At 44.7% G+C, this 25018-nt stretch overlaps 1 protein-coding gene across 2 annotated transcripts in view; it reads left to right on the top strand.

Moving 5' to 3' along the window:
* The window catches only part of ME3 (malic enzyme 3), a 172068-nt gene that overhangs the window by 136655 nt on the left and 10395 nt on the right, over window positions 1–25018 (top strand). For both annotated transcript variants that reach the window (XM_080913130.1, XM_080913131.1), the window contains one exon: window positions 17297–17406. In XM_080913130.1, coding sequence (XP_080769256.1) covers window positions 17297–17406 — 110 coding nt within the window. The remainder of the gene's footprint in view (window positions 1–17296; window positions 17407–25018) is intronic.

The following is a 25018-nucleotide window of genomic DNA, read 5'->3' as shown; positions in this document are numbered from 1 at the left end:
GACACCTGAGAGCTCTTCTTCCAGAAGAGAATTGGACTTACTTCTGTATGTCCAAAAAAAAAAAAAAAAAAAAAAAAAAAAAAAAAAAACCAGTGAGTGCAACGCCAATAAAGGCCCTTGTAGGTACAATACACTGAATTCTGGGTATGAGTTCTCTGTCATGCACAAACTCTGGGATATGTTGCTTGTTGTTTGGGTAGTGATCAAGCTGCACATGCCCGTGAATGTGTCTTATACTCCATTACTCTTGTTTGACCTCTTAAGGATGGCATGCAGCCGGCAGGACAGGTACTCTCATGCCCACTTTAATAGAAGATGACAAAGTCACTGACCCAGTGCACAGAGTACCTTGCATGACTGTGAGGTGAGCCCAGTCTGCCCAATCCACATGCAGGATGTTTTCTAGAATGCTTTGTGACCTAAGCTAAGGGAGTGAAATTGCTTTAGAGACTCTATTCTTTTGCTTCCTGTTTCCAGGGCTCATTGCTGGCTTATGAGTCAGTAGTCGTTCTGTGATTTCCCCAGAGAAGTCTTGTTATTCGTGTGAGAAGGTTAAATAAACTAGGATGTAAGAGGCTCTTTACAGCGTCATCAAAATCAATTCACAGCTCCACAAACACACAGGCAGTCCAGAGTGAACCCTTAGGGAAGGGTGTTCATCAGCCAACAGGAATGTGTCCTTCACCAGAAGAGATGATGGTTTGACAGGTCATTGTTTTGACTTTCTAACAAGCTAGAACAGACGTTTCTATAGATACTGTAGGAGGAAAATGAGCTGGTCTCCCCCAGATACTCATGGGAATATATTAGTCTGGAGATAGATTGTCTGGTATAAGGGTGAGTCAGAAACCCTGAAGCCAAACACACTGTATTTTAAGAAAAAAACTTTGAGAAACTATGACTCCTGCTGTCAATGTTCACATCCCTCCCTAAATATCCGGCCAATAAAAGGCTTCCTATTTTACCCTTCCCTTATAAACTGACCTGTCTATAGATTCTAGGTAGGAATTATTGATAAGGTTCAGATCCTATCCTGAACGTTGGCCACTGAGAAAGACGTACCAAGGCAAAGAAATATCCAGTTAAGTCTGCAGACTAAAGGGCTGGGAAGAAAGTAGGTCAGTGGAGTGCTTTGACTCCGAGCTCAGTCACCCTGGGTTCAATGCCACACAGCTGTAATACCAACATTTAGGACTGAGGCACAATCAGTCTGGTGGATCCTCAGAAAATTGGACATAGTACTACCTGAAGACCCAGTTATTCCACTTCTGAGCATATACCCCAGAGATACTCCAATATACAACAAAGATACATGCACCACAATGTACATAGCAGCTCTATTTATAATAGTCAGAAGCTGGAAAGAACCCAGATGTCCTTCAGTAGATGAATGGATACAGAAATTGTGTTATATTTACACAATGTAACTACTCAGCTATTAGAAACAATGACTTTATGAAATTCCTAGGCAAATGGATGGAACTAGAGACTATCATCCTGAGTGAGGTAACCCAGTCACAAAAGAACAAACATAATATGCAGTCACTGATGATTGGATACTAGCCTCAGAAAGCTCTGAATACCCAAGAAACAACTCACATACCATATAAAGCTGAAAAGAAAGGAGGCCAAAAAGTGGAAGCCTCAGTTCTTCTTAGAAAAATAAATAAATAAATAAGTGTATAGCACCCTCTCAGTGTGGGGTACAACTAGGCATTAAATCATTAATAATTCAAGAGCTAAGAAGATAGCCTTGTGGCAATTCTTGGAATTTAAAAATCATTATGTTTAATCTTTACACACCAAGAAAACTTTGACTATTTCCATGTTATGTTTTGTTTTACATGTACTTTATTCTCATTGTAACTAGTAAGATTTCAATGCATACTATCAAACCTTTAAAAAATCAAGTACTGACAAAAATATATTCATATAGTTTTATACAAAAATGCTTTTTAAATCTGTACATTTATCTCTTTTTTTTTAAATAAAGTTGTTTAATTTTTTTTAAAAAAGGAGATTGAGGCAAGATGATCAGAAGTTCAAGGTCATTCCTGTTTACATAACAAGTTCTAGGCCAGCAAGGGCTGCATGAAACCCTATCTCAAACAAAGATAAAAAGAAGCTGAGAACCACAATAGAAAGCTGAGCATAGTTCCCATAGTAGAGACATTGGCATTCCAACACTAATCACTCTAGCATTTCTTCTCTCCCTCTTATGTGCTAGGACCTTAAGTATTACCTGTGAATACCACATCCTTATATGCCAAGGTCTCCTCAATGGTTTTTGTTTATATTTCTTATTTCTGTTACCTACAGGGAATTTTCTTATTTAAGATTGCACCTGGAAACCCAGCTCCATCTTACATAAACAATGTCTTACTTTACCAGCAGCTTCAGCCTCTAGGTGGACCAGCAAACAAAGTCACGGAAACGGGGAGGGAGGGTGTCCAGACAGCATTTCACTGTGTAGCCCTGTGGTTCTAGAACTCACTCTGTAGACCAGGCTGGTCTCGAAGTCATAGAAATCCACCTGCCTCTGTCTCCTGAAAAGGCGTATACCATCATGTCCAGTCCTAGTTTCATGACTTCTAAATCTACAGATACTTAGGCTATGTGGATTCAAGTAAAGAAGAACGCATAATTGTAAAGACCTCTACAGTGCAAAGGAAGCCAGCTGTGCTCTATGAAAGGCCTCTCTTCCTCCCCCACCTCTCTCTCTCTCTCTCTCTCTCTCTCTCTCTCTCTCTCTCTCTCTCTCACACACACACACACACACACACACACACACACACAGAGAGAGAGAGAGAGAGAGACAGAGACAGAGAGACAGAGAGAGACAGAGATACAGAGAGAGACAGAGAGACAGAGAGAGACAGAGAGACAGAGACAGAAACAGAGACAGAGAAATACACATGGTTCACTGCACAATGGAAGTCACCATTCACAATTAATGCTCTTTGCAGATAAGTCATAGTTATAGACAGCTTTGGATTTCCCATTGCTGAAGCCAACCACTCCATAGGTCTGCTTCTAATGCTACCTTCAAGCTTGATGTGCACCCTCGGTCTTCTGGAGCCGAGCTCCTGTGCTCCGTCTCCTGTGCTTCGTCATTCATTCCCTTTCAAGGCCGAGTGGGACCTCCCCATCCCAGGTTTCCTCTGCAGCTCATCCTTTCTTTCTGCCCTTATGTTTGAAGGTTTACCCAAAGGTTTCCATTCAAAAATAGGAAAAACACAACCCACTACCTCTACTGTGCTCAGATGAGACCGAGAGTGAGCAAAGAAAGATGAGTCCCGGGTAGTTTACAGCTCCTGGGAAGTCGCAATTTTGAGCAGTCTCAAACAAACAAAAACACAGCAGACTGCTGGGACCTGTGAGGTCATTCTCAGTTCTGTCAACATGTAGTCACAGAGTGGCAGGTCTTATGACTTGTGTCTTTCTGTTTCAGTTCCAAGCATATAGCTAACTAAGCTGGCAGCTAAGTATCTGCTATTGGAGAACAGAGGAAGAGAGTGGGAAGCAAGTGAAGTAAGTGCCAGCTTCCAAGGGAAGCAGCTCTGCCCTCGTAGGTGGCTTCAGTCTGAACCAATGGTTCTCAACCTGAGGGTGATGAGCCCTTTGGGGATCAAATGACCCTTTCACAGGGGTTGCATACCAGATATTTGCATTATGATCTATAACAGTAGAAAAGTTATAGTTATCAATGAAAATAATTTTATGGTTGGGGTCACCACAATGTAAAAAACTGTATTAAAATGTGTGTATGTATATACATACATACACAGTTATATTATATTTATACATATGTATATATGTATACATGTTACAGAAGTATATATTTATACATATATATTTATATTTACACTATATATATTTATATATATGTATATGGCTGATTGAAATTAGTGGGCTATCAAACAAAAGAAGAAATGAAGCTAAAAGGGAAACATGGTGGGTATATATGAGGGAAAATAAGGGTGGATAGTATCATATTTCATTGTATATACATATAAAATTCTCAAGAATAAATAATATATAAAGAATAATATCTGAAATTGGCACAGGAGAACTTCAACCATGTTATACTAATTAAATCAAATCACAGGTACATACTGCGTTCCCAAAGAAGAGGTAATGTAAGGGTATAAATTTTAGACATGGTGCCTTGGAATCCACCAGCATAACATATTACCACACCCCATTCTGAGAAAGACAGGGAATAAGGCACACAGGAGTATAGAAGATGCTCTGGCAATGCTTGGTAATGGCAGAATTGCATATAAATCCAAGGAAATATATGAAATTAGCCAGACAATGTTGGCCCATACCTTTAATCCCAGCACTTGAAAGGCAGAGGCCAAAAGATCTCTGAGTTCAAGGCCAGCTTGGTCTACAGAATGTTTCAAGATACACAGGGCTATGCATAGAAAAAGTGGGAAAAAAATAGCAAACAACTTAGGGCCTGAAAGATGGCTTGGCAACTAAAAGCACCGGTCCTGAATTCAATTCCCAGCAACCACGTGGTGGCTCACAACCATCTGTAATAGAATCTGATGCCCTCTTCTGTCATGCAGGCACACATGTGAATAGAGCACTTGTATACATAAATAAATAAATCTTAAACAAAATCTCAAAGAAAGAAAAGAAAGGAAGAAAGGGAAAGAAAGAGGGAGAAGAAAGAAAGAAAGAAAGAAAGAAAGCAAGAAAGAAAGAAAGAAAGAAAGAAAGAAAGAAAGAAAGAAAGAAAGAAAGAAAAAAAGAAAGAAAGGCATTTTTGCCTAGCATTTGCTATGTTCAATACCCAGCCAGACTGGTAAGTAATCTGGAAATATATGAAGATCCCTGTCCTCAGACAGACATGAACACACATGCCTGTAATCCCAACACTCACCAAGGTGAGGCAAGAGGACTGTGAATTTAAGACCAGCCTGGACTACCTAGTAAGATCCTGTATCAAAACATCCTGATCCTGTCCTCAAAAAAATTGCACTCAAAAGCATTTCATCCTATCTGCTGGTGTTTAGATAACTTGATCTTCCAGGCATTCTCTGGCTCAGCGTCTATGCAGGTCAAGTTCAAGAAGAGGGGTGCTGTAGTGGAAACAATAAAAGTTGTGAGCTTCCATCCCATGAGTGTTAACGTTAAGGGAATGATTACAGCCACCAAGGTGGAAGAAAGAGAAGAGGTATAACTCGATACCTGAACTCAACCTGAACCATCCTCAAGTACCCTACAAAAGTTAAGGCTATACTGGAACATTGATGGTAGAAAGAGTGAGGAAAGTTTCTCAATGGAGCTTTGACAAGGCATGGTTCTCTGTTCAACAGGAAAGGGTGTCATGGTAGCATTGTCTGCCCTGAGCAGGTAAGAAGGTGTGTAGCATATATGAAACACTACCCATCTTGGATCTATGGGAACTCTGTGGATCAGGCTTCTGACTCCATGAGCATTTCCTCTGGCTGGTTCTGCAACTCCTACAGCTCAACAGCAAGTCAGAGGCTAATATAACCTTCAGCTTATTCTCTTGAACAAGCCAAGATTATCTCCCTCCACTTTCCATGAAATGAAAGCTGATTCTTCTACTATACAAACATATGCTGGGTTCTGTTTCCTTGGATACATCCAACCCCCTCTTCCTCACTCCCCATCTACCAAAGCATAGCACAGAGGATCAAATAAAGTAGGCGCTCCCCAGCCCAATCTAATTTTGCTTCTGAATCACCAAGGGTGTTTTTAAAAATGCAGTCTTTGGGTTGAAACGTGAACATCTGTGTTTTTGAAGTTCCCCTAATAGCTCTGGTATAAGGTGATCTGGTTTCATTTCTGTTGACATGATAAGATATCTTGACCGAAACAAGATAGGGGAGGGGGAAAATGAGTTTATTTGGTTTACAAATTTTAGGTTACAGTCCATCGCTAAGAGTTATGGCAGGAACTAGCTGAGTTTCAGCCTCAGCTTGAGAGAGGGTCCTGAGGCGAAGGGAAGCTGAGGAAGAAGGACTCAGAGTCAGTGGTGGATGTGAATGGACAGCTCTGTAATCTACTGAGACACTCTCTCTAGCAGACCAGAGCCACTTCCTTAGAAACTGCATATCAGTTTAATCATTTAACCCATGTTTTCTTTTGATCAGTCCACAAATCAGTATTTTATGACTTAGCCCTTGACCCGTAGAAACTGAAATACAGAGCACCTTCTTTAATAGACAAAGAAAATAAAGGAGAGGGAGATCTTATTAAAGCTATTCTATTTAGTTTACTCATGATTTCTCTGTCTGTTCAAGGGCAAAGTTAGTGCCAACCTGTCTTCTTCAGAAGGCACTGCAGAGGGAGCAGACATCAGTTACCATCCCAGACACTCGCTGGCTTCCCGTAGTGAATGTCAGTTACCATCCCAGACACTCACTGGCTTCCCGTGGTAAATGTCAGTTACCATCCCAGACACTCGCTGGCTTCCCATGGTAAATGTCAGTTACCATCCCAGACACTCGCTGGCTTCCCGTGGTAAATGTCAGTTACCATCCCAGACACTCGCTGGCTTCCCGTGGTAAATGTCAGTTACCATCCCAGACACTCACTGGCTTCCCGTGGTAAATGTCAGTTACCATCCCAGACACTCGCTGACTTCCCGTGGTGAATGTCAGTTACCATCCCAGACACTCGCTGGCTTCCCGTGGTAAATGTCAGTTACCATCCCAGACACTCACTGGCTTCCCGTGGTAAATGTCAGTTACCATCCCAGACACTCGCTGACTTCCCGTGGTGAATGTCAGTTACCATCCCAGACACTCTCTGGCTTCCCGTGGTAAATGTCAGTTACCATCCCAGACACTCACTGGCTTCCCGTGGTGAATGAGGCATCATCTTTTCTTCATCATCATCATCATCCAGGTTTTTTATCTGGTTCTCCCTGGTTCCTCCTTCTTGACCACAGTGTTCCATCACTCATCAGAGCTGAGCAACCCCCACGGCTCTCAACAAACCTAAAACCTCAGCCAGTACAACCTCACCCCAAGGACAAAATGAGGCACGTGTGCTCTGAGCTCCTTGTGGACAAACAAGGGAAAGGCCTCAGCTTTGGGCATCCAGGCCACAATAAAACTTTATGGACTGTATTCCTTTTAAAAGATTGCGAGAGCACTATGTGGCTCTAAGCTCCTCTCACAATATTTCAAGATGATTGTCACATACTATGTGCTGAAAGTCTCCAAATATAGTCTTGTTTCCTGCCACACCACCTTCCATCCAAGATCACCTTCATAACTCATAGTGGAGCACAGCTAGTTCTATGTGAGGAGTTCTGACTCTGAGAAAGGTCAAGATATGATTCTATCATGGATTCTAGTAGCCCCAAACAGAAATATGCATATAATCAGAAAGGTTTCATGGACTACACAAGTAGCCTCATTACAATTGGAACTCATTGTCTATGGGAAAATTCGATTTGTTATGTGTGAAGCTCCAGGTGGTTGAGAGGAAAGGATATGAGATTCATGAACATGAATTTATAAAGTGAGTTGCTGTAACTTACGGGGGGAGGGGCTAAGGATTGACCACTGGCCTTTTAGGGTGGAAAGGTCAGCAGTCAGTCAGCCTCCACCCTCTTGCTAGCTCTGAAACTGTTGGTATCTTGAATGCTTGCCTAGGAACTGAGTCAAACAGGGAAATTCAGGAGGAAGTCCTACTGCTCATGAAGTCGTTTTTGTCTGGCCTGGAGTCTCCCATAATTACTGAGTGGCTGCATTATCCTGAGATGTTTGCTGGAAATTGCTGCTTCCTGAGACTGTCTTGCCAGTCAGTAGGATTTCCCCCAATGAGGTTAGGATGTCGGTGAAAGGAGCCCACAAGTCTGGCTTCAGGGCACACAAGGGACTTTCCCAGTCTGGGATGTAGGAAATAGAATGCCTCTGAGGTCCTCTGTCACACTCCAGACTAGAATCCCATCCACTAGATTCTCACCAGTGGAGCCACAGTGACCACAAAGTCACTTCCAGTGACCAGCAATCTGAGTCTGCCCCTTGCTTGAAATCTCTCTTTACCCAACACTAGAATCTGGGTCTCTCTTTTCTGTTCACTGGTTCTCATTCCACTTTGCCTTGGAGGTTTCTAGGATTGCTGCACCCACTGTATCTAATCTATGGCCTCCTGCTTCCTTACCTATGAATTAGTTTCCCTGGCATTGTTGGGAATGCCTCTTCAATCTCTGCCCCATGATGTCCGTGGTTGAACTGTAGTGAGGGATGTTATCCTCAACCTTGCTCCCTGCTTTCTATGCATATGCTGTCCCTGGGACCCTCATTCAGCTCCATGACTTCAACTACTCGTAGCACCTCCAGTTGAATGCTTCTCCCTCTTAAACCTCATGCATGGCTGTCTGCTTCACAGAAAACTCCATTCAAAGGCCACACAAAGGCTCAAATGTCTAGTTGCTTAATCTAGTAAATTTAGCTCTTTCTTCATCCCTTTATCTGGAAGACACCACAACTCCCTCTTAACAAATTCCTTCCCTTCATCTGTATCTGCCCTGTTCTCGAATCCTGACCATCGTCATCAGTGCCTACAGTGTCCAGACTTGATATGCATTATCTCATTCAACAATTATGATGGGACTGCAAAGAGATGTTGTCATCTCTCTACCTTCCCAGTGAAGCCTGAGATCCAAGTCAAATAGCTTATCTGTGGCCATACATTTAGTAAGTAAGGGAACCAGACTGCTGATGTCAAAGTTCTCTCCAGTTCCCCATAATCTGTCTTCCTTTCTGATTTACTCTTTTTACTTCCTGAACATTTTTTCCCTTCCATACCCTCACTGTCATACGCTGGTCCTTCACTATGTCCCACTGTGCAGAAGAACTCATTTCTAATGTGCTCTCCCAGCTCCTCCGTCTTAAGGTTACTATTGCTATGATAAAACATAATAACCAAAGGTACTTGGGTAGGAATGGGTTTATTTGGCTTATGCTTCCACATCATTCACTGTTCATCATTAAAGGAAGTCAGGACAGGAACTCAAACAAGGAAGGAACCAGAAGACAGGAGCTGATGAAGAGGCCATGAGGTGCTGCTTACTGGCTTGTTCTTCATGGCTTGCTCAGCCTGCTTTCTTATAGAACTAAGACCACCAGCCCAGGTACAGCACTACCCATAATGAGCTGGGCCTTCTCATATACCAGTTAGTAGTTAGGAAAATGCAAGCAGGCTTGCCTACAGCTAGACCTTATGAAGGCAGTGGCCCAACCAAGGCTCCCTCCTTCTCTCCCAATGACTCTAGCTTGTGTCAAGTTGACACAGACCCAGAGCTAGCATCCTGCTTCCCTGCAGAATGTTTGGCTATTTGCAAAGACACTTTAAGGTGTGAGTCTGGATTCTACCCAGCCTCATCTCCTTAACTTCTCCCTTTTTATGCCCCCTCCCAAGATCAAGCTCTACATTTTTTTTTTTTTTTTTTTTTTTTTTTTTTTTTTTGGTAAATCCAGGAGGATTCTCCACTTTCTTCCACAGATGTATGTTGTTCCCTCTACCTCAGACATCTCTCCTCCATCATCCACACCCACTCAGTCTGTCTGAAAATCTCTGCTCTTCCTCAGTCCCAACTATAAGTCCCTGCTCTTTGAAGGCCTTACTGCTTCCTTCAAAAGCAGAATTGCCTGCCCTCTTTAGGTTTTCCCACAGGTCTGCACTAACCTTAGTTATGGCTTTGGCCACAGTTTGAGGCAATCACGTTTCTATTTTCTTCTTTCAGCTGTAAGATCTTTATATTCTGGCAAGATCCATTGCTTGGCAGATATTAAGACTAGTTTGTGGAATTGAGAATTTTTAGCTTTTATTTATTTGTAAGAAGGCACGTGACATGGCACTCATATGGAAGTCAGAGGGCAGTTTGTAGAAGTCAGCTCCCTCCTTCCACCGAGTATGTTTAAGGGATTAAACTCATGCTATCAGTCTTGGAGTTCAGCCATTTCACAAGCCCTGAAGTAAATTTTTATATCATCTTAGTATCTAGTTCCAGGCACAGTGGATAGCCTGCCTAATACAGTCCTTTCATTGGTTTAAAACAAAGTTTAATAAATGTCATACATTGTGGCTTATGTTATCATAGATATGATGAGTATATCATGTGATTTCCTATGGAGAAAAGAATGTGGAGGGACTCCAGCCAGCCCAGGCGTGGCAAACATGACTCTGGGAAGCCTTGCCCTTTCCCCCATTTTCTCTGCCTTGCTAAGAACTGTTAGATTACATTCCTAAAACCACCAAGGTCTAGCCCCTATTTGACCACTTTCTCCTGAGGATGACACCAAGGTCCACCTATCAAAGTATTGAAGTCCAGCAAACAAAGGCCCCCTTTGGCTCATCTAATTAACATGGCCAATTAAAATGAAACACTGCATCCTAACACAAGGTTTTACCCTTTGCCTTTATAAACTGCCATTTTCCTGAGGGCTATGTCTGTCTCTGTCTATTTGGAGACAGTCCTTTGTCACCCACCCCACCCCCAACAAATACCTCTCTTCCCTCTCTCCCTTGCTCCTTTTCCCATCTCTCTCATCCTCCATCTCCTGTCTTTGTCTCTCATTCCCCATCCTCTGTCTTTCTGAGGCAAATAAATTACCTTTGTGCTGAGAACTTGGTCTTGAGTTGTGTGCTAAGCGACAGGTCCCTACAGAATTCACAGTATCCTAAAAGACAGGCTAGGGGAGGCTCCTGAATGGAGATGGTGTTGGAGACGGGCCCTACAGTTTGAATAGCAGTTGGCCTAGTCATAAAGAAACCAAGACAGAAAGAACCAGCAGCTGAAGCAAAGCCATGCATAAAGGTCCACAGTGGATTGGAAGCACAGCACAAGTGCAGTGTCTAAAGACATGACTTAGGCTAGGGACAAATCAGCACTCCTGTGACATAAACCTGGCTCCCAAAGGCAGAGAAGCTTCCTTAGTAGAAGGAGGTTTGGTTTGGCTTGGCTTGTTTGATTTGGTTTGGTTTGGTTTGGTTTGGTTTGGTTTGGTTTAGTTTGGTTTTCAAGACAGGAGTTCTCTGTGTAGACTCAGCCATTCTGGACCTCCCTTTACAGACCAGGTTGGTCTTAAATTCAGAGATCTACTCTGCCCCTCAAGTACTTTAGTTATTGTTGACACATGAAACTACGGGGTCTACACCGGGGGGGGGGGGCTGTGTTCAGAAAGATGTGGTCAGTGGTAGGGGAGCCGACATAAGGTGGGAGCAGTCGGTCATTGTACAGTCCTGGCCAGTGACAGCAATGCCATCGTTCCACAAACTTGTGGCTTTGCCCTGAATCCCCAGCCCCAGCTGCCCAAAGTCCTCAGGTCTCTCAGAGAACACTGTGCCCCAGGTTGGGATGGGAGGGACACATCAAGGTGGAGTCTATGGGTCAGTAAGTTTAGAGACTGCTGGTTTAAACCTTATTTTCATGTATAACTTTTCAAAGCCTTTAAGGCAGACTACGTCTGGTATGTGTAACATAAAGAGTTATTCAAACTTATTTTACTAGAGAAATTTATCTGAGAGCATTTCAAGGGCATAGAGTTTAATGGAATGTGTAAAAAAACATTGAAGACCTGGGGTTTCGTGATTCTGCCAGTTCTAGTTTCTGGGTGAAAAAAAAAAAAGAAAAGAAAAGAAATGAAATGATTTTCCATGGGGTGATGACTGATAATTTCACCAGCACTAGACCAAGGGAGATCTGCACGTGGCTTTCACGGGAAGACAGAGCAGGCTTGCTTGGGAATAGGAGTCTTGGGTTTACTCATTGGATTCAGATGCAGACCTAGCAGGCTCACCTGTTCCTTCCTCCCTCGTATTTATTCAGGCCTAAAAGGGTCAGACCACGTGTTTGAGAAGATGGCGGGCCCGGGCCTCTGGAGCAGAAATAGTCGCAGCCTCTGGAATGTTCTGCTCTCACCAGCTCGCCTCTCTGTACCTCTGTGCAGGAAAACCCCTCAGATCCCCTCACCCCAAAGTGTCTTGGCCCCAAGTGGTCGGTGCCCAGCTCCATTGGCCTTAGCCTAGGTCTCCTTAACCTGTCACAGAGACAGATCACCATTTACAGCCTGTTAGAAAAATCGAACACCCACACATTACCCTGTGCCTATCAGTGATCTTGGAATGGAGTGACTTCCGGTCCAGTTCAAAGGCTTCTTCCCCGCTGCACAGCAGAGTGTGGGAAGGCTTGGGAGGGCCTCGTTCTCCAGAGCAGGACTTCTGTGTGAGAGGAGCATCAGAAGTTCCCCTGCTGCTGCCAGGGCTACAGGGTGAAGGGTCAAAGGTGCAAATGGGCGCAGATAAGCAGGGATCACTCGGGTCAGAATGTCTCTGGCAAGGCAAGACTAAAGGATGGCAAGACAGGCTGGGCTAAGACTGGCTTAAAGGTTCGGGCCCAGGGGGAGGAGTCCTTCCCCGGTTGCTCCTAGATTGTGGCCACCTGCTGGCCTGCCCGTGTAAGTACAGAAAGGACCCTAGGTCTGGTTCTCCAGGTTGCCTCGCCTTGTACAGCTCTTACTAGGACCTGTGAAGGGCGCCGTTCCCTGCCTCCCCAACAACGTCTTAGTCTTAAAGGAATTTCTAAGGAAAGTACACGTATGACAAGTCCAACCTCGATCAATAGGTCACCCATGCCTACTTCACGGCCTCGGGTCGGGAGCTGTGAGCCAGGGTTTTCAAAGACAGTGGAAGAGTTTTGCTGGCTCCCTGTTTCATGCTTTCTACATTGTGTAACATCCCAGCTGAGAACGAGGTCAAACCCCACTACCTGCTGTGTCCCTGCTTTTCTAAATCTGGGTCACTTTTAACATAAAACCGAAGGACAGTTAGAACCACTCGGGACCCCCTCTCTGGAAGCAGCGTGCGCTCAGTATGTTAGTGCAGAGGCTGAGAGAGTGTGAATCAAAGCTTGGTGCTCTCCCAGTGTTCTTGGTGTGTTGTACGTATGCAATACATAGTTAGCATTTGAATTCATGTTTTTGTAAAAGCCCGTTTTTCACTGTACATGCGTGGATTGAGACCCATGTTTTTTCGCTTGATCTGTTTGGATTTTCATGTTGGATTTTTGGTTTGGATCTTCATCGGGTCATAACTTGTTTAGCAAGTTAGGAGGTAAATTCACAAAACCAACATCTTTCAAGTAGCCACTCTTCTAGAAAGCACTGGGTGAGAGAATTGGCCCATCAGGAGTTTCCGATACATTTGGGTAGAAGAATACGGGCTGGGTGGATTGGTGGGTGGTTCCTGGTTTGCTCTGGGTTGGTTTGACAGACGCCATAAGGAGAGGCCGGGGTTTTGGTCAACACAGCTCCAGGCCCCCTTCACAGTGGAGAGAAAGAGCAAATGCAAAGAACAGTAGAAGAGAGGGGACAGGAGTGGAAGGAGGAGCTGTGGTCAGAGACTGCAAGGGACCGTGTATAAACCCCAAAACTGGGGCTGTTCCTGCACATCCCGAGAAAGGCAGGGTTGTGAGGGCCCTGGCATGCTAGGCACTGTGAGACTTTTGGGTGCATGCGGCTTGGCTTTGTTTTTCAGTTCCAAGATTAAACTGATCTGAATTGTTGGAGTTCTGTTCTGTATTCCGTGAGACCGAGGGGGATTTCTTGTGTAAGATTTAGTGATCATAATAAGACATGGAACAGTAACACACTGGAGAAAGATGGTCATAACCTTTACCTTCCTTTTACCTTACAAATGGGTGGCGGCATTGCCTCGAGGTCAGGCTGTGCATAAACGTGTCAGTATTTGTTGTCTGAAGTTTTCAGAGCTTTAGCCCCGGGGCTATTTGTGAAACAACACTGAAAGTCTTCTGTACAGTAAAATGTCAAGACATTCTGTCCTCTACTCACAGTCCAAATACTTGCAATTCATGACCTGAACAAAAAAATCCATAGAGCATTTGGCTTGACAGGCATGACATTATGTTTATGAGTGGGTGGTTTTATTTATTATTTCTATTCATACTGCAATTGTTTTCCTGTACCAAGGGTGATTTATTCTGAAACTCTTGTGGATATCAAAACTGTGAATGGTCAGATCCCCTATGTAATATAATCTACATATACTCTGTGCTATATAATTACCATTTGTATATGACTAATGATACCTTATTGTTGTAGATGCTGCCCTAGTAATTGTTACTTTACACTGTTTAGTAACTAATGACAAGAAAAGAATCTGTATAAATTGGATCTTTTTAACATTTTCAGTGTAGGACTGTTGAATCTATGAATGCAGAATCTACAGATATGAAGGGCTAACGTATTATCAAACACCTACCGTGTGTTGGGTACTGCTTGTCAACAGAATAGTAGACCATGGTGTCTTAGTTAGGGCTTCTGTTGCTGTGAAGAAGCAGCATGGCCATGGCAACTCCTAGAAAGGGAAATATGTAATTGGGCTGGCTCACAGTTCAGAGGTTTAGTCCATTATCGTACATAGAACAGTGCCATACAGGCAGACATGGTTCTGGAGATGGAGCTGAGAGGTCTACATCTTGATCCACAGGCAACAGAAAGAGAGTGTTCCACACTGGACAATGCTTGAACATAGAAGACCTCAAAGCCCACCTCCTCCTCCAAGGCCATACCTCCTAATAGTGTTGCTCCCTCTGGACCTGTGGGGGCCATTTTTATTCAAACCACTGCATATGGACTGCATTATTGAAAGAAATTATGGAACTGCTTTCTAAAAAGAAAAATATGGCCATCTGTATTTAATTATACACAGAGATAGCAGCACGGAATGCTAATAATCATACCTAATGATACAAGGCAACCCAAAGAGAAGCATGTCATAGCCCCCCTACTGGCATCCCTTTGAGTTACAATGGAGAAATCATTAAGTCGTCTGAGGGTCAAGGCCAGTGCTGTGTGCTTCTCATCATCCAACCCGATTTCTTATACCTCGCTCTTTTCCCCTTTTCTGGAGTCCTCTGGAGGTAGATCCGTGACTTAAAAATTCTCCTCCATCCCGTTACTCTGCCCCCTGTCCTGCTTGGGTTAAAATTTAGCTGTCCCCTGGGGCCACTACTTTCCCTGCAGCCTTACAAGGCTGTGTTCTCTCTCACAGTTGGGATTTTACTCAACTCCATTTAAACCCATTTGTGACAAGTCCTCTTACAAAACCTCATAAACAAGGAAAAGAAGCTCGGCTGGTGGATTAGGGGGCGCGGAGAGCCCCTGGCTGGTGGATTAGGGGCGCAGAGAACCCCTGACCACCTGAGCAGTACCTATGCAATGAGTGTAAATAAGAATTGTGGCCAGAAGGACACTTGTCCTTAGCACCTCGCAATCTAGAAATTACCTGCTAGCTATAGCTAATAGTGCTACATATTATATAATGGGAATTTGCTAAGAGACTAGAACTCAAGTTTTCAGACCACACACACAATTACCATGTGTGGTAGTAGATATGGCAGCTAGCCTGGTCATGGCAACTATTTTACAATATATGCAATTTCAAATCACAAATGCCGTATGTTTTAACACAGATTTTTTTATTTATGCCTCTGTAACACTGAAAAAGAAAATCACCTGGCTCATTTAGTCCCTACAAGACCCAACAGAAGTTGGCAAGAGAGATGAATAACACTGTGTCTGTTAAATAAAAGGGGAGGGAGGGATCCGGCAGGACCAAAAGGTGAAATAATACGTGTAGGTCACTCAGTTGTATGTGAAGATGTAGGTCAGGCCCACAAGATGAGTGACTCAAGCTTGGCACTGCTTTGCACTGCGATGCCACAGTGACTGCTCTCTGCTCTGACTCTACAACATGAACCCATCTAGTGTCCCCACCAGCAGCTCTGACTAAGACTCTAGCAAACATGAGGCAGGTGCATATCCAGCAGAGGAAGAAGCAACGTGCTCAAAAGAGGAGGTCAACACTGTGTTTGCTGGGCCATGTCAGTGCTGCTAACTCCATCATAGCCAGTGGCCTCATTAGAAAGTTGCCACCAAATAGGTCCCACACACCCCTTCTAGAAAGAAAGGAACAAATCTCTCCATGGCTTGTCACAAGTAGGCCTCATGTGTGTGATCCACAGCAGTGTGGCAAAGTCAGACCCTTTCTCCTTATCATACACCCAGTACTCTTGGTCTAGTGTGTATCAATCGGGACTATTGTTTTTCTAAGTGAACATAACCTGTTCCTGCAATCACAAATTAACTCACTGAATATTAATCCCATGGTGCAATAGAATCCCAAGTGTGAGAGAGAACACAGCCTCATAAGTCTGTCACGAAAGTAGTGGCCCCAGGGGACAGGACAGGGCAGAGTAATGGGATATTAACACATGTTTATCCATGTATTAACGAACCAAATTACTTACACCATGACTGCTCTAAAAGGCCCAGGAGACACAGCTACCAAACACTACGATCAAAGGGCAGCGAGAGATTAAACCTATATGTGAAACTCTTAGGCTAAGGAGTCTTCTGACAAATGAGCTAGCAACTTCTCTCTTGGCTGCCCAGAAGAAACAAATATTAAACAGAAAAATGAAGCACTAATAAACTCAATATTGTTTTTCCAAGACCATGAAATCTAACAGGCATATATTTCCAATAAATATGTCAAGCAGCTTACTAGACTTGGCCTTCATCTACCAAGGCTGTGTTTCTTAGTTGTCTAGCTTTTAGAATCACAACCATCTGCTGTGCTTCCTGAAAAAACAATTCCTCATCCTACACTCCTGAGTAAAGTCTTCTGTGAGATGTATGTGGTGATCCATATTTTCAATGAGTTTATTAACTGTTCTTCTATTTGTGGGCTTTGGGAAACATCTTTGCCAAGATAACAGTGGCTTCGTGGGGTAACCTTTCTCAGCCTTGTTTATGTCTTGTTGAAGAACAACCCATGAATGTGTGAAGTGGAATGACTCCAAACATCATTGTCTGGAGATGGCAACAGTAGGCTGTAGAAGCTTCCAGACCCAGATTGATTCTGCTCACTGTTGCATTGGGAGTGAGCTTTCTGTGAGGGTCTTAGATGATCACAGGCTGCAGAGAAGGTAGGTCTCATCCCAGCCTTGCTGTTACGCCTACACATTAGATACACTGAGGTTGACTTGGTTGGCTATGAAGCCCTTGGTCCCTACACTTTCCAATTTACTTACCTAATGGAGTAGACAAAGGTCTACTTCTAGGAGTTGCTGATCAAGCCAGGTGACAAAAATAAGAGGAAGTACACAGGCTGTCCTTACCTCTTGTCCTGAGCTTGCTTGTATCCAGTTCAGGCAGGATCCGCTCCAGGAGGTAATAATCATACATTCTTTCCCCCTTCCTTCCCTGCTCTACAGGTTCGGAATAAATTGCCTCATCCAGTTTGAAGACTTTGCCAATGCCAATGCCTTCCGTCTACTCAACAAATACCGCAACAAGTACTGCATGTTCAACGATGACATCCAAGGTATGTTTCCACCTAACAAAGTCACTGGGGAATAATGCTTTTTCACAAGGCTCACCCAAATGCCAAAAGCAGGAGGGAAATGTCTCACAGCTGATGTACTTCCAGATGCTGTTAAAGAAACAATATTAGACTTGGAGTCAACTTCTTCTTGGCTGACTCTTAGCTCTGTGACCTTGAACATATCTCAAAGTTTGCTAAGCTTTGATGTGCTTAAGCACCAAATGGGAATCATTCCTACTTCAGAGGGAGGTAAGAACTGTATGATTTAATATCTGTAAGACATTCTATACACTATTGTTAGCTATTAGCTACCTCTTCTCTGACTCTAATTTTATTATCTATCCTAAGATAGAAATAACTACACCAGAAAGGCATTAGAAAGATTTTTAGGGCCAGGGCTGGAAGCCTCAGTAGATAAAAAGCACCTACTTCCTAACTATGAGGACTCAAATTGGATTCCACACAAACCTATGTAACTGCCCACGCCTGGAACCTCAGTGTGTGTGACACAGGAGGGTCACTCTGGTCTCTGGCCTCCAGACTAGCTCTTGTTTCCATGAGAGGCCACTTCTCAGTGAAATAAAGTACAAAGATCCAGTGTCCTCCTCTGTTTGTAGGCACACTGGCACCATGTGCTCATAACAAACACACACACACACACACACAGAGAGAGAGAGAGAGAGAGAGAACTTATGTGTAGAAAATATTACATTATGACTTATTAGATCAAAACTTCAATGGTCATCAAAGTGGCTTTCTATAATCATAATGTCTTGCTCTTCAACTTTTCAAACACAAGGTGCCTTCCTGTCAGCCATGATGGGCTCTTCCCTCAGCTTGGCTGATGTGTGCTGCTGAGAGACACTGGTAATCAGAGACACAGAGCATTTCAAAAGTCAGTGTAGATTATTTTACTCTGTGTCAGTTGCTCACCTGTCCTCGAGCTTTAAAACAACAGAGGAAGCCATGCTGTTTTGGAGGGGCCATATCTGCAGCTGGGGTAACAGAGGCTCCTCCGCAGTGCTCTTACCTGACCCCAGAGTTCTCAATGAGAAGTGCTGGGAGTTGTTTCTAGGATTCTGTTAGGCCCAGGAGAAACCTTGATGGGTCCACTTGTTTTGCTAACTTAGCAAATGAAGTTCGGTGAGCCAAGTCTGTTAAAGCAGAGGTCTATGACAGATGAAAAGAATGAGATGGTGTGGAATGATCTTGTTCTTGAGTAAAAGTTGACTGCATTCTACAGATGATTGCTCACACCCAAAATGATGGCAAGTCTTCATGGAGTCAGTTAGGGATAGACTAGAGAGACCATAAATTCATTTTAAAGTTTATCATCGAATGTTGTGACATACTATACTCTGGCCCAAGAACTGTACACATTTAATCTGTGAGATATCAGTATCTGTGTCTTACAAATAAAAAAAACTGAGGCACAAAGAGAATAAGTAACTTACTAAACTAGTCAGTGTCCAATTGAAAGTTTATCTCAGGCATCTGGTCTCTAAATTCCACATTCATAACCACTTACCATACTGCTCCAGGTCTAAAATCACAAACCTGTTTTCTTTGTGGTCCAGGTTATAGGGTAGCAGAAATATAACCAATGATTTGGGGGGGTTATTGTGAGTTTTCAAGGGGTGTTATAACAAAGTCAAAGCATCCTTTTAGAGAGAATTGAGTTCAAACATAGGATTTCAGGACCTGGAAAGTGGATGCCCAGAGAAGTGAAGACCCTGAAGAGAAAGCTCAGCTTCTCTTACTGTTTCTCCAGCACCCACCCAGAGGCCTGCACCTCAACAGGCATTCGTGGTCAGTGCCAGCCCCATCCCAACAAGCCAGGCACTCTGCAACTGCAGTAGTCCAAGAAGAACAGCTGGAGGCAGAAAAGCATTCTCTCACCGCCTGCCAGTCAACGCGAAGGCAACCTGTGCCTGTGGCCTTGGAGGAGGCACCTGCTGACCAGTCGTCACGCTACTCACACATGAGTCAGCAACAGGACAGCCATCTTCTGAGTTTCCTGTGCTGCCGAGTGGAAAACAAGTCCATACGGTCAGCACACCAGGTGCACAGACTCTCTGTGCATCGTCATAAACACACACAGGAACACAGCAGGCCCCTGCTGCCCGTCTGTCTCTACCTCCCACAAGCTGATGCTGCAGTGTTCTTCCAAGGTGGAAACATGACTCGCGCAGTGTGCAAGCCATCCCTTTGTGAGAAACTTTGCACTCATTTGCTGAAACACATGGGTTGGGGAGCAAGGACCTCTCCTTCCCTGACTTCTACTACTCATCCCTTCCGTTTGGTTGGCTTTTGAAACCGCCTCCTGTAGCCAAGACAGCTCTCAAACTCCTATTCTTCTTGCTTCTACTTCCCAAGTGCTGGAGGTACAGCTGAGTACCACCATGTTTGGCTGTTTCCCATCACCTTGGCCTGAGGAATTCCTTTACCCTTCAAGGCTCAGCTCACCAGGTGGCCCACCCGGGAGTGGTCTGGTTTGCATCTACGCAGGTGTTCTGCTCAGTCTCCTGACTCTGCTCTTCCAGTCGTCCGTTCTAAGCCACGGTCATCACACTAACCTCACACCGACTGGTTCTACATGACCATAACAAGTAACCAAGAACCAGCTTAAGGAAGGCAAGATTTACTGTGCTTGCGTTGAGAGGTTTCAGTCCGTTGCTCCTGGCCTCCGGTGAGTGTGAGCGTCATGACAGGAAGTGGGCAGAGCTTTGCCCAATGGCAACAGAAAGCAGTGAGAAAAGAGCAAGAGGGTTTCAGGACCAGATGCATCCTTGAAATGCACTCCCCTGGCAACCATTTTCAGACCCCACTTCCTAATTTTCACCATTTCTAGCATCACCCTAAAATTCTGAGTCCATCAATAAGCTCCTTGATGAATCAAAACTCTCAGGATCCAATCACCTCTCAATGACTGAATCTACCAACAAGGGCCAATATTTCAACAGTGGGCTTTTTTAAAGTGCATCACATCCAAGCCAGTGAACTCTAGCTGCTTCTGTTGCATTTTCTGCTTCTCACTAAATGATCACCTTTTGGAGTCAGGAACCATGGCTTACTTATTTCTGGTCCCCAGTTCTCAACACAGTGATTGGCATATTGTAGTAAGAGTGAATGTGTGATAGTTTTGCACATGCAAACCTGCTCCTCATTCCTCCTATCCCTGGAGAAGGTCCATGCTGGTCCCTGCCTAGCAGCCTCTCTTTTCTGATCATCATACAAATTCACCACACACGTGTTCATACTAAGATGTTTGCCTTGTATGCACATATGCGTAATTGCATATGAATGAACAATGTTGTAATTAAATCAATTTCTTTGTTTAAATTCATTGTTCTATACACATACCCGCAAACACACAAATGAGATAGAAATTTTCTAATTTTTTTTTCAGAATAAGGACTAAAGTCATGAATTAGGAACTCCTGAGAAGAGCTGGTGTACAGAAAGGAAAAACAAAAACGGCATGATCTCTATAAGATCATCGCCGCCCAGTATGTAGGCGTACCCATATAACTAATCAAAATGTGAGGAGGTTGCCATGGAGATCCACCCACAAAGGGAAAACGTTGCCTTCGCTGATGCAGACAGAGAGAGCCTCAGCTGTAGAAAATCCCTAACTTGGTCCTATCTGGCCACAGGCTACCCTCCCTACTGATGAAGGGTGTCTATTCATTCCATTCTTGTCTTGGACTGAGCTCCTATTGGGGTTAGTTGAGGATTTGAAGCCTGTACTGAGTCGCAATATCCTTCTTTGCCTCTGTCCACACAACCACAAGCTTAGACAGGCTTAGACAGGCATAGCCTATCCCAGAAAGACATGGGAAGAGTCCCAGAATCTGCCTGTGACCCACATACCATGGAAATGAAGCTAGAACTTCTGCCTGTTTTCAGCATCAGCCCTGCCTCTTATGTCAGTGGAACAGAAAAAGATGGAACCATGATCCTCAGGAAAAAAGATGGAACCATGGTCCTCAAGAGCCCCACCACCACCTCAGGCTGAGCTCCCAATAAGCTCTGCTGTGCATGAACGTCAAGCACCTTGTTTGTATTGTGTGGCTCACAGACCCCATGGGGCCCACAGGGTTGAGATCTGGAGCCACAGCATAAAAAGACTTCCTTCTGCTGGTCTCCTCTGTCCTCACCCCAACTCTGGCTCAAGGTAACCCTCAGCCAGCCCAGGCTGACTGGTTCTTGGTGAACACGGCTGCCTGTGCTCTGACTCACCCCTGGCAGCCTCTGCAGGAATTCTGAAGTAGGCAGAGACTCAGGTGACTTTTGTTGTTTCAGCTGGAACATCCCTGCTCTTGGAGGAGAGAGACAGGGCAGGGGAGGGCAGTGAGGATGCTCCCGCTGCAGACAGACTAATTGTGACCTTGGGAAGGATAGCTTGCAGGAAAGAAGTCAGGTACAGAATGCTGTGGACTGACTGACCTTGTGCCCTGTCCTCAACTGCAAGCTAACCACATAGTGTGACTGGTACACAACGTCAACTCCAGCACACACTGCACACAGTCAGCCCTTCCCTCTAGTCCTTCCAAATCTTCAAGGACTGATAGCCTGAGAGGATGCTTGTATGCTATGTTACTCCTTCACCATTTCTGTTGGTTTGGTTTTCTGTTTGTTCTCGAGATAGGGTGTCATTGTCACTGTGTAGCTCAGGCTAGCCTTGAACTTGAGGTGATCTTTCTGCTTGCACTGACTTTCTACTACTTGGGATCACAGAACTGCATGCCACTAAGCCTTTGGAACTTTCAAGTTTCAGTGAATGAGCCAGAGTATTTAATAGACATTGGGCTGAGATGGGTCTATCTCTGAATCCTCGCTTTTCGGCTCTGTGGTTCTAGCCAAGTGGTATATGTTCTTTACCTCTGAAATGATTCGGCAGCCACAACTAGAGATCAGCAAGTGTCCGAGCAACCTATATTCTCTTCAGAATTACCCATGTTGCACTAACTGGGGTGGGTGTGGGGTGAGGTGGGGAGGGGTTACAGGAACAGTCACTCAGCAGTTCCAGTTCATGGTCCCAATATTAGTATTTTGGCTACACAAGTATGGAGAGGAGGAAGGGGCACTGAGACCCAAGACAGAGCACTGGAGAAAATGAAGAGTGTGTGTGAGCACAGTGAGACTGATCCCTGAGGAACGAGGGGGTGGGGCACCGTGCTTCTCTGCACCTTTCTGAGGTGATCTGGTAGTGCCAGCCTGTCTTACACGGTGAGGTTCATATGCAGCCTTGTTTCTGAACATACGACATGTTAACTTTGCACTGTGTGTGCCATTCTAGCATGCAACACCAGCCAAGGCTACCTGAGCTGCCCAGACTTAGGTCTGAGACTATCTGCTCCACACTGCAGTGTCTCTGAGACTGCTATCTGCTCCACACTGCAGTGTCTCTGAGACTGCTATCTGCTCCACACTGCAGTGTCTCTGCTGCCTTTGATTAATTTTGGTTACTGCACGTTTAGAAACCTTTGATGGTTGCTGTGTTTTTCTCAGCCTCCAATTCAGTTACATGCCTCTACATGGGGTTATAACTCATGGTTTCATGTGCTCTGCTCTAGAAAACTTCCCTGTGACACGGGGCACTGCTGAGATGCTCTCACGACATTGCAGGGTGTCAGGAACGAGGGGTCTGACTCTTCTGAAGCGGTGCGAGCAGCTCCTAGAGAACAAGCCTATTCTGTGGCTCTTTCTGCTCTCCATGCCTTTGATGGCCCCGCTTCAGCCCTGGACCCATACAAATGAGCACGTGGAGGCAGTGCGCGGCGGCTGCGGGGAGGCATTGCTGTGGGTCATGACATAGAAGCCGCTCAGTCTGCAGAGACCCAGGGCTTCACAGACACCTCAGCCAGACCTTGACCCACACACCCCTTCCTGTCCCTCTAGCTACCAGTCCCTGACGCTGTCACCAATTCCTCCTGAAATCTCTTTAGCAGATCAGCTGCTTCCACTTGGTCAGATGTGACTATTAAAAGGAATATTTTCAGCTTGTCCTTTTGTGCCATTTCCTAAACACACTGGCCTCAAGTATTCTGTCTGCAGGAAGTATAATTATGGAACATTCCCACTGAATAAGAGTGTTTGTTTATCTTTCACCGCGAATGGGAACAACCAGTTCGCATCATGTGTGGGCACAGACCAGGCTCTCCCACAGCCCTAGACTCTCAGACTTCTTGGGGTGGTTACCTCCAAACATCTAAGCAATTTTCCTCCTCTCCAGTTTTAAAATTCCAGGCACATAGTCCAAGAACTAACCCACCCCTACCCCACCCAACAATGGACGTTAATGGTGGTGATGATGACTTAATTTGCCAAGTTCCTGTTTTATAGTTTGGGATCTAAGAACTACTGCTTTCTCTCCTGGGTTCTGATCTGAAATTAAGAGAGTTTGCCACGCCCTCCCTGACCCCAGAGCGAGGCTTTAAGAGTGGGACCCAGAAAGGTCACCATGAAGAAGCAGCTGAAGAGTCAGCCAGTCCATGAATATCCTTCAGCAAAATTCAGAGAGAGCTTTCCCAAGGGGGAATGAGTAGCAATGCCAAATACTGGTGAGAAGTTAATGGGCGGAAGCTGAGGACTGGGCAGTGCTGTCTGAAAGAGGTGAGCTGGTCACTGACTGAGCCCTGGACTCCACAGAGACCGAGAAGAGAATAACAGAGGCTGGGTCACACTCGGCCCATGGAAGCTTGGCTCCAGAAGGCAGTAGAGACCGGGCCTGGGACTACAAGGGCAAGGCTCTTCTTCTTCTCCTAAATAGACGTTTTACAGTGTGTTTATGCACTGATGGGGAGGAACCCAGCAGGGAGACACTGAGGATGAAGAATTGAAGAACAAATCTCATGTGTCCCTGAGAATAAGATGCAGTGCAGAAGGTGGCTTTGCCTAGGAGAAGAAAGGGCCCCATGATCTCTGCAGGGTGGCAAAGGCTGTGGAATGGGGAGGAGGGTCTGGAGACCTGCTGAGAAGGCTCACAGCTTCTGGGGAACTGTTGCATTTTTCTTTATACCTTCAAGTGGAGTCCCTGGGTAGCCACTCCATTCAGCTTCTCAGGACTGCTTGCTTCCTTTAAGCCTCATTTTCCTAACAGAAAGAAAAAAAAGACTAAAAACCTTAATAGAGGGAACATCAGAGTCCTGACTCTATAGAGCTCTTAATGGAGATTAAACACGTGGGGGCTGATAAGAAAGTGGCACACAGCCATAAGACTACTTGATAGGGATTAGGGAGACCTGAGTTCAAATCCCCAACACCCATGTAAAAAGCCAGGTGTGGCTGCTCTTGACCTTAACCCCAGCACTGAGGGAGGAGCAGAGGCAGGTAGATGCTGGGAGACAGCCTGACAGAAACAGTGAACTTCCATGCACTTACCACACCTACCACACGTTTTCCCATCATACACAAACACACAGCATACACCACAGCACACAGCAACAACAAAGGGGTAATAAATAAATGGCAGCTGTCTTTGGGTTGCTTTACTGCAGCGTGCAGCTCTTTGGTGCAATTTCCAAACTGTCTTTTTCCTGACCCTGTTCAGAGCCACTGCTGAACACTGACGTCTCCCGCCAAAGTTCTCATCCATCAGCCTTCGCTT

This window comes from Micromys minutus, assembly GCF_963924665.1.
Source record: "Micromys minutus genome assembly, chromosome: 2".
NCBI classification, from domain to species: domain Eukaryota; kingdom Metazoa; phylum Chordata; class Mammalia; order Rodentia; family Muridae; genus Micromys; species Micromys minutus.
This window is presented reverse-complemented; position numbering and strand designations above follow the sequence as displayed.